General features: G+C 39.4%; 1 protein-coding gene across 2 annotated transcripts; it reads left to right on the top strand.

Annotated features, from left to right (window-relative positions):
* Window positions 1-1081: 1081 nt before the first annotated feature.
* ccdc174 (coiled-coil domain containing 174) lies at window positions 1082-7638 on the top strand. 2 transcript variants are annotated; one of them, XM_034692947.1, is made up of 11 exons: window positions 1082-1692; window positions 1876-1983; window positions 2082-2182; window positions 4054-4112; window positions 4203-4344; window positions 4702-4797; window positions 4888-5024; window positions 5128-5222; window positions 6066-6213; window positions 6336-6491; window positions 6815-7638. In XM_034692947.1, exons 1-11 carry the CDS (start codon window positions 1651-1653, stop codon window positions 7504-7506), a joined length of 1776 nt encoding a protein of 591 aa, XP_034548838.1. In that variant the 5' UTR covers window positions 1082-1650; the 3' UTR covers window positions 7507-7638. The 2 variants fall into 2 exon arrangements, with proteins under 2 accessions (XP_034548838.1, XP_034548848.1); XM_034692957.1 differs by having other exon boundaries at window positions 1321-1692; window positions 6339-6491.
* Window positions 7639-9163: the final 1525 nt, after the last annotated feature.

Raw genomic sequence — 9163 nt, 5'->3', positions numbered from 1 at the left:
CATGCATGAAAATTTTTTGGGATATCAATCTTTATCAATCAATAAATCTTTATCAATCAATCAATCTTTATTTGTATAGCGCCAAATCACAACAAACGTTATCTCAAAATATGTATCATGCATAGACTGTATAAAATATGGACGTAGTATCCGTGACGTCACCCATCTGTTCCTCAGAGCTGCTTTGAAGCAAATCGACGGCGGCAGCCATATTGGAAATGCGCAACTCAACCAGGCAGAGTGTGACGTAGTGTGAGCCTCCTAGCCAATAGCTATGTGTTCCCGACCGGGAGTCACATCAGTCATGTCCTTATTTGGGCAAAACTCGTAATCTTAATATCTTCTGAACCGTCACGTTAGAAATAAATTCACCCCCATACAGTGTGTGCTGATTGAGAGATTAGCTTCGTAGGGCCAAGCTGTTTTTTGAACCAGGCTGTAAACATGTTTATTAATGCTGCAAAGATCGTCTTTTCCCCATTCATATCTATGTGGTTTCCGGTGTTTCTGCAGTCAGCCTCAAGCGGATTTTCCATGTATTGCAGTTTATAGCACTTCCGTATTGGCTTCATCGTTTGAGACCGGAGTTTGCCGCTTGGTATCATGCCAAGACCTACAAAAAATCCTCTTGACATCGTGGTGAAATCCCAACAGGAAGTCGGCCGTTTTGATTTCACCCGATTCGCAAGGGTACGAATTTATGTAAACTCCCCCTACAATTTTGCTCCGATCAAATCACAACCATGAACATTTTGAAGTAGACACATTGACGATCAAAAGATCGTCTTTTTCCCATTCATGTCTATGTGGTTTCCGGTGTTTCTGCAGTCAGCCTCAAGTGGATTTTCCATGTATTGCAGTTTATAGCACTTCCGTATTGGCTTCAACGTTTGAGACCGGAGGTTGCCGCTTGGTCAAGCATGATAAGTGCCCCAGCCTGAAAGCCTCTATATGCAAATATTCACCAATATCATATAGCGCCCCCTACTGGCAGCAGAAAATCACATGTCCTGCAGTTTATATCCAATCCTGCTTCGCTCAGAATGTTGTTGTCACATTGGAGATGAACATTTGCCAAAGGAATCTTCCTAAGTCAACGGATGTGGGAGTGGCAGAGCGTCACAGTTGGAGGTTTTGCTAAAAACCTACCACTTTTATGACACTCTAATGCAGTGTTGGATCAGGACCAGGCCGCTCATGCATGATAAGTGCCCCAGCCTGAATTCCTTTATGTGCAAATATTCACCTATGTGTTATAGCGCCCCCTACTGGCCACAGGAAGTCACTTCTTATTTTCTCAGTTTCAGCCTAGGCCTCATAAACAGCAGCACAGCAACACCTGCAGCACTTAAGGCTGTGGCGTACATTACGCGGTGCTTGTACGAGGGCCTGCACATATCCGCTTGCGGTTTTAATTCCAATTGTGTTGCACTCTCCAGTCCAGGAGATAGCGGTACTGCACCAGAAGAAGAAGGAGCTCATTCACAATCATACAGCCTCATGTTCACAACTAACCATCGCACAGGGGGTGGCGGTAGTGCGCCTTTAGGCTGTTATTCCATCCTCATTTGAAACCACGAAGAAGAAGCTAGCACAACAGCAATATTAACCTGCATGTAATGGTAATGATGCGAAGAATAGTGATTAAAAATGGACAAAAAGAAGAAACCTTTCTCCGTGACTGCTTCCTCGGTGAGTTAACTCAGCTCTCCTTGTGTATTGTGTGGATGTTACTGGTGGTAATCACGCCTGTAAAAGCTCACTGTTCATTAGCTTTCAGGCTATGTTGCTAGCTTATACAGAGTTGGAATTTGTATTATCATAATTGGAATTAACACTAGCGTATTATTTACCCATGATATAACTTTCTCCCAGCTTGTGGACCTTAAGGCTGAGCTTTATAGAAAGCAGGAGCAATTCAAACAGGATAGACTTGGACAAGAATCTTCCAGTGCTGGATTTACTTCACAATCCAAAGCGAAGGTACAGTAACTTTTCTTTGTGGACATATTTTAACAGGCTTTTATTATTAAGATTGTGCTCACAAACCAGGGCGTCTTGTCTCCCCTGTTACTGTGTAGAAACCAAATGTTTGGAGCAAGCAAAATGCGGGTGTTTCAGCAAGAGCTGAGAAAGATGCAGAGCAGCTGGCTGAGGAGCAGAACAGCCTCGAGACAGCCAGGTGAGTTTTGGTGCATGTTTCCTGTCTTAGTAAATATAAACATCAATATTTTTAAAGGCAAACTCAAGACCTACCTTTTTAGTCTTGCTTTTAACTAAGTTTTATTTTTATTCTTAACAGTTTTATTTATTTAATTCTTATCTATTTCAAATTTAGTCACTTTTATTCTACTTTATTTATTAACTTATTTATTTATTTTAAGTCTCACATCTTTTTTTCTTTTAATGGTTTAATATTTTAGTCTTTTATTATCTTAGAAATGTATTTTACTTTGGTGATTTTAATTTCCTGTTTTTAGTTTTAACATCTTATTTTACCTCCAGTGTTTCCTCATTAAGATAACATGAGAGCGTTTCCTCAGTTCGTTCAGCAAATTATTTAGATTTTTTTTTATTTTATTTTATTTTTATTGTTTTTATTACTATTGTTGCATATTTTGTTGTTAACCTTAGGATTGTGGGGTGGGTTTGGGGTCGGGGCTGGGATCTTTTTCTTAATTTATTCTATTTTAAGTTGTTTTTCTTGTACAGCACTTTGTGTTACAATGTCATTGTATGAAAAGCACTTTATGAATAAAGTCTGATTGATTGATTAATTGATTGATAGTATACAGAATGAACTCTATTGCAAATGGAAATAATGAGGATAAATATTCATGCTGGCTTGTTATACTTGTGAAGATAAATCAAGAATATTCTTTGTATTTAGTGGAATTCTTTTTTTTTTTTTGGTCGTTTTTATTAGACTCAGCCAACATCACAAAAAAACCAATGCAGCCATCAGACTCAGAGACAAAAAAGACACAAACAAGATTTTTGAAAACACCTAGTCCATAGTCCGAATAACAAAATAGATAGTACACAATTAAAAGTAAGTAAATACAAACATACAAAATAATAATAATATTAGGATTGTAATGATTAACACACACACAAAAAAAAAAAAAATAATAATAATAATAAAAACAATATAAATAATTGTATAAATAGTAATTAGGATAATAATAAAAATAATACCAATAATAATAATAATGTGAAATTCATTTTTAATCCATGTGGTGTTATAGAGCACAAACCACAGCTCTGCTTCTCCCCCACACATCAATATTTATTGATATTTGACACAAACAAGACATTAATATATAAAGTAAAATGTCGCAAAAATTGTCCTAGGAAAAAGATGTCCAAGCATTTAATACATGTTGATTACTTGCATCAAACAAACATGCAGGACAGTTTTCACAGTAATGTTAAAACTCTCAAACAGGCGTTCATTTTAACCATCAATCATGAATCCAACTCTGTCTTGTGAAGTGCACAACATACAACTGAAGGTCTCAACATTTCACTTCATCTATTAAACAAACTGGTCCACCATAATGATTGTATAGTAAGAGCCTCATCTCAACATTTGAGATGAACCCGACTGAAAACCAAAGGGGACAGGGCGTTTTCAGTCAGGGCTCCTACACTCTGGAACAGCCTGCCAGAGGAGATCAGACTTGCAGAGTCAATCCCTTGTTTTATGTCATTAATCAAGACACATTTTTACAGGACAGCTTTTATTGTGTGATTTTATTTAATTCTAGCTCTGATTTTAAGGGACTGTTTTATAAGTTTGTAAGTTTGTCTTTTATTTCATTTTATTTTTAATCGCTTCATTTTGCTTTGCACTTCTTGTTTTTATTGCCTACTGTTAAGCACTTTGTTACTTGTATTGAAAAGTGCTATATAAATAAAGTATTATAATTATTATTTGTGATTGCAGGACAGACGCTACATCCTAGAGAACAAATGTCAGCTGCATTTTCATGCTGTCATTATGTGATGGTGACCAAAATCTCAAACTCCTCATTTCTCTTCTCCATATAGACGCAAGTTGGAGGAGAAGGCCAAACTCTATGAACAAATGACGAAAGGAGACTTCCCAGGTAGGTGGAACACAAATGATACTTTCCTGATTTTTAACAGTTTTTAAAACAGTTTTTTTAACCTTGTGATAATTTCGTCTTGTGATACAGATGAAGAGACAGAAGGACTGTACCTGGTTGATTTCACCCAGAAGATAATTGACAAGAAGAAAGAAACACTTGCAGAGCGAGATAATGAAGATAGACGCAACTTGTCTCCTATCCCTCCTCCTGAAAACCCAGATGAGGAATGGTAACTTGTGGTTTATTCATTTTGATTAGTCTATGAATATGTACTGTGTTTCCTGTTTGTTTTTGGATTACTTTATTCATGTTACTTATTTTCAGTTAAATTCTTTTCATCCAAATTATATATATATATTTTCATAGGGTTACCTGTCTGAAAAGACTAGCATCACATAGTTTCACAAAGATAACAGAAAATATGTTGTTAGTAGTGCTACAAATGTCACTAAAAGCTTATATCATCAGTGTACTAGTTCTAATAACAGTTCCAGTGAAATGTGAAAATGAATGCATTAAATAGTCATACCTGTTTTATTCATTTAAAACCTGTTAACTGTTCTCCTGCAATGTTGCTTCTATGCAGGGTTGATTACGTGGATTCTCTGGGAAGATCTCGAAGATGTATGAAGAAAGATCTTCCAAGTTTTAAGAGATTGGACCATGACCTCACAGGAAAAGGGTAAATATTCTGTTCTTCTGTTTGAAGTACTCTTGAAACTTGCAGGTGGTGTGTCTAATTTTCTCTTTTGAAAATGACCACGTTGTACAGAAAAGCCTCTGACGACAAGACGTTACTCTCAGAGGACATGCGTCGAGAGCTGCAGAGGCAGGAGTGGGAGAGGGAGGAAGAGGAGGCTATGAAGAGGCCTGTCGGTCCGATCCACTATGAGGACATGAGGGGACAAGGTAACTGCCTTTGTAAAATGTTTCTGCACATATTCAAAGTAAGGGCTTTTTCTTTGAGAGTGGTGTCATTGAGAAACCTTTTTTTTTTCTTCTTTTATCTCAGAGGCTCGGGAGCTTGGTGTGGGTTACTTTTCATTTGCTCAGGATGAAGAGCAGCGCAGAAAGCAGAGGGAGACTCTGGACATGCTCAGAGACCAGGTGAGCTGCTGGTCACTGGACGGACACAGATACTGATCTTGACTATGAGTTTAACATTCCTTTGATAAATATCACCCGGTAAACTATCATCTTTTTCAAAGTTCAAAGTCTTCTTTATTGTCAAAAACTGCAGTATGCCCCAGACATACAGAGGATTTGATATTACGTTTCTCTCTCAGACCCTAGCAACGACAACAACAGATAAACATAGGAAATAGCTAGAAAAAGACAAGCTAAAATGAAAAAGAGTAAGCTAATAAAAATAATAAAATGCAGTTTAAAACAGTCAAAAAACTTTGCTATCATGCAATTTAAAATCAAAGTGAGTGTGTGCATTTCAGTCCTGAGGATGACAGACCTCAGCGTTGATTTGGTGTGTCAGTGACCAGGTTAAGTCTGTGAAGGGGGCACTAACAGGGAGAGAGTTCAGCATCCTGACTGCCTGGTGGATAAAACTGTCCCTCAGTCTGCTGGTTCTGGCCTGTAGACTGCACAATCTCCCTCCTGATGGCAACAGGCTGAAGAGGCAGTGAGACGGTTGGGAGGGGTCGCCTGCTATGCGGCAGGGCTTTTTGGGTGAGGTGGGAGGAGTACATGTCATGGAGGGAGGGGAGAGAGTAAGGACTTAACACAAAATGTAGAAATTTAGACAATATATGTTACATCTTTGTTGTTTACAAAGCTTTGTTTGGTACACAACTACTGTTGGCAATCCAGGTAGTACATAAAGTCCTCGTGCACTTGTTATATCTGATAACTATGTTGTTTTAAGTCTCGGCGAATGGAGAATTCCCCTTTGTGTGTTCGTTTAGTCTTCTCTTTTAAATCTTTCCTGTCCTCTAGACAACAGAGCAGCGCAGCAAGAGGGAACAACTGAAGGACAAGAGGAAGGCCATCTTACAGGCCAGACTGTCCAAAGTGAGGCAGAGGAAAATGAAGAAGGCCAAGCTGGATGGTACTGAGGATGAGCAGAGAGAGGAAGAGAAGGAGGGTAAGATTTCCCCCTGACCTCAGATCTAATAAGATATACCTTCTATTAGTAAACCAGAACTTTTGTGCATATAGTCTGTTTTTATGTTGTAATACATTTTTGTTGTGAACTGCTTGTCCCAGGAGGAGAAGAGGAGGAGGATGAACTGATCGGACCCTCTCCTCCACCAGAGGACATCCCTGAGGTCAGCTTATTGAAGAAAGTGGAAGTGGAGATCCAGGAAAGGAAGGACACCAAACCAGGAGTTCCTCATGTCAGAGAATGGGATAGAGGAAAAGGTTAGCTTTCAACTAATTTAAAAGATCTAAACTGTCCCCACACCATGACTTAATCCTTGGCTGTTTACTTTAATTCTATTTAATTCAGATCTATCCTGTCTACATCTGTAGTACTATTAAAGCTCATGTGTAGTATTGTGTAGGCCCATTTGTTGTGGGGCTGTGTTGATATAACTTGTAAAATTTGTAATGGTAGAAACAAGGATCCCAATTTAACTTGAAACACCTTTGCCACAGACTTTGTGCTTGAAGAACACAGTTTTTAAAATGAAAGTAAATAATTTTTTTAATGTCACCTTTTCATTTTAAACCTTTTCTTCCAGAGTTTATGTTCAGTGAGTGGAAAACCCGGCTTCGTGACGAGCGTGATTCAGAATTTGCCCCTCCTTCTGCTTACTTTGCTGAGCGGATGAGGCAAAATCCAGAGAGGAGTAAAACTCATGAAAATAAGCCAAAGATGTCCTTCAAGTGGACCAAGGACCCAGGAGAAGTCTCTGAGAAGAAGGAAAAGCCACAGTCTCAGCCTAAGACTGCTCCCCCACCTCCTCAGCCTCCTCAGCCTCCTCAGCCTCTTCAGCCTCTTCAGCCTCCTCAGCCTCTTCAGCCTCCTCAGCCTCTTCAGCCTCCTCAGCCTCCTCAGCCTCCTCAGCCTCCTCAGCCTCAACAACATCCTGTGACTGCTTCACAACCACAGACTTCATGCCAGTCATCACCTTTAGATCAGCCACCATATTCAGCTCCTGTGTCTGCTCCTTCTTTTAATAATACACAGCTTCCCCCTCCTATGTTCTATCCTCCTTTTCCTCCTCAGTTTACTGGACCACCTCCTATGCTTCCTCCATTTTTTTCACCGTATCCAAACCAGTATCCACCCCATTATCCCCCCCAGTATCCACCTCAGCCACAGAGCAATTCTCAGCCGCCGCCGCCTGGCCTGCCTGCAGATGTCACTCAATCCCAGCAGCCTGCACCGACTATAGACGACATGTTATCCTTCTATAGAAACTCTTCCTGATCCCTGAAATCCTGTGCTTGCTGTCAAGTTGTTTTTCTGTTTAAACCCTGCTGAGGAAGGGACAGCAACAACAGAACACAATGTCTCAACTTGAAGTTTTAGCTTCTTAATAAATGACAGGTTTGACAACGATCTGACTTATTTTTTGTCTTCATGGTACAAAAAGCAGATGATATGGTTAGATATATTATCCTTCTCCTCATGAAGCTCTCAGTTTGAAATGTGAAGATTATTGAAGTCTGTAAACTAGGTTGTAGTTTTCAAACATCCTCCAGACGGTAGTGTACACCTGCATGTTGATGAAATCTCTGCATGTCACCCGGCTGATTTTGTATTTTATCTGAACTCTTCAGAATCAGAATCAGCTTTATTGGCCAGGTATGCTTGAACACACAAGGAATTTGACTTAGGTAAACTGTGCTCTCTTTGTACAAGGCATAAGAATAAGGCATACAAATAAAAATAAAATTAAAATAATAATAACATCAGCTATAAATACAAAAAGAACAACAAATAGGCATGACTAATATGTACAGGCTAAAATAATATGATTAAGTGCAGTGGTGAGTAGCAGAGGTAGTTTTTACACAAAAAAAAATAGAGTTAAATAATACAAAAAATAGAAATATGGAATTCTGCTTGGAGAATTGTTGCATTGTTTATTTACACGTATATTTACAGAGAGTATTTATCTGACAGGTCTGACACTGTTATGGTTTAGTGTTCATCAGAGTGACAGCCTGGGGGAAGAAACTGTTCTTATGGCGGGTTGTTTTGGCGCACAGTGATCTGTAGCGCCTGCCAGAGGGGAGGAGTTTGAAGAATTTGTGTCCAGGGTGTGAGGGGTCAGCGGTGATGCTACCTGCCCGTTTCTCCTACAGGAAATCAGTGTTTAGTAGAATATAACAAAACATCCTCAAATCTTAAAGAGACTCAGACCATTGGTCTGCAAGAATAAAGACGAGCAGAACATATGGGCAATATCTGTCTCAAACCATTAGTTGCTCTTTAAAAAAAAGGTAGGTATTTCAGTTCCTTAATCCAGCAAAATGTGTCTTTAATGCAGCATGTAACTCCAATATTTGACATCCTTCACAGAGTTGCCTCCAAAAACGTGTAATAATATTTCATCATCAGCTAGATGCTTCAAACTCATTAGCTGTTGTACTCTGCAGTACATATAAATATGTGAGGTGATTCAGAGAGCAGTATGTCATATTTTAACTACAAGCTATCATTCATCAAATACAGTAAATACAAACACAGCCTTTTGTAATGAAGGGTATAATGTTCCTTGTGAATTATGTGTGTTCAACTGATGACTGATCACTGAAAGCTTAAAAATCCACTTAACCACCAATCATAACTTCAGAATATATTTGTATGATTTTGCCTGTTTCTGCTCTACCAGGAATAACAACAGGAAGCAAGGTGTGTTTTGGGGCAGCAGTAACTCAGTCGGGGCGGCAGTAGCTCAGTCCATAGGGACTTGACTTGGGAACCGGTTCGAGTCCCAGTATGGATGAAGTTTGGCAAGTGGACTGGTGGCTGGAGAAGTGCTGGTTCACTTGCCTGGGCACTGCCAAGGTGCCCTTGAGCAAGGCACCGAACCCCTAACTGCTCTGGGTGCACTAGTTGATGGCAGCTTCCTCACTCT

This window comes from Notolabrus celidotus, chromosome 1, assembly GCF_009762535.1.
Source record: "Notolabrus celidotus isolate fNotCel1 chromosome 1, fNotCel1.pri, whole genome shotgun sequence".
NCBI lineage: Eukaryota > Metazoa > Chordata > Actinopteri > Labriformes > Labridae > Notolabrus > Notolabrus celidotus.
Note: the sequence above shows the minus strand (reverse complement) of the source record. Positions and strands in the feature narration are given on the sequence as shown.

Excerpts from the sequence above, each read along its gene's own strand:
- ccdc174 (XM_034692947.1), top strand. The coding sequence starts at position 1,651 with ATGGACAAAAAGAAGAAACCTTTCTCCGTGACTGCTTCCTCG. Across the intron at positions 1,693-1,875 it reads TCTCCGTGACTGCTTCCTCG|CTTGTGGACCTTAAGGCTGA; the intron begins GTGAGTTAACTC and ends ACTTTCTCCCAG. Across the intron at positions 1,984-2,081 it reads CTTCACAATCCAAAGCGAAG|AAACCAAATGTTTGGAGCAA; the intron begins GTACAGTAACTT and ends GTTACTGTGTAG.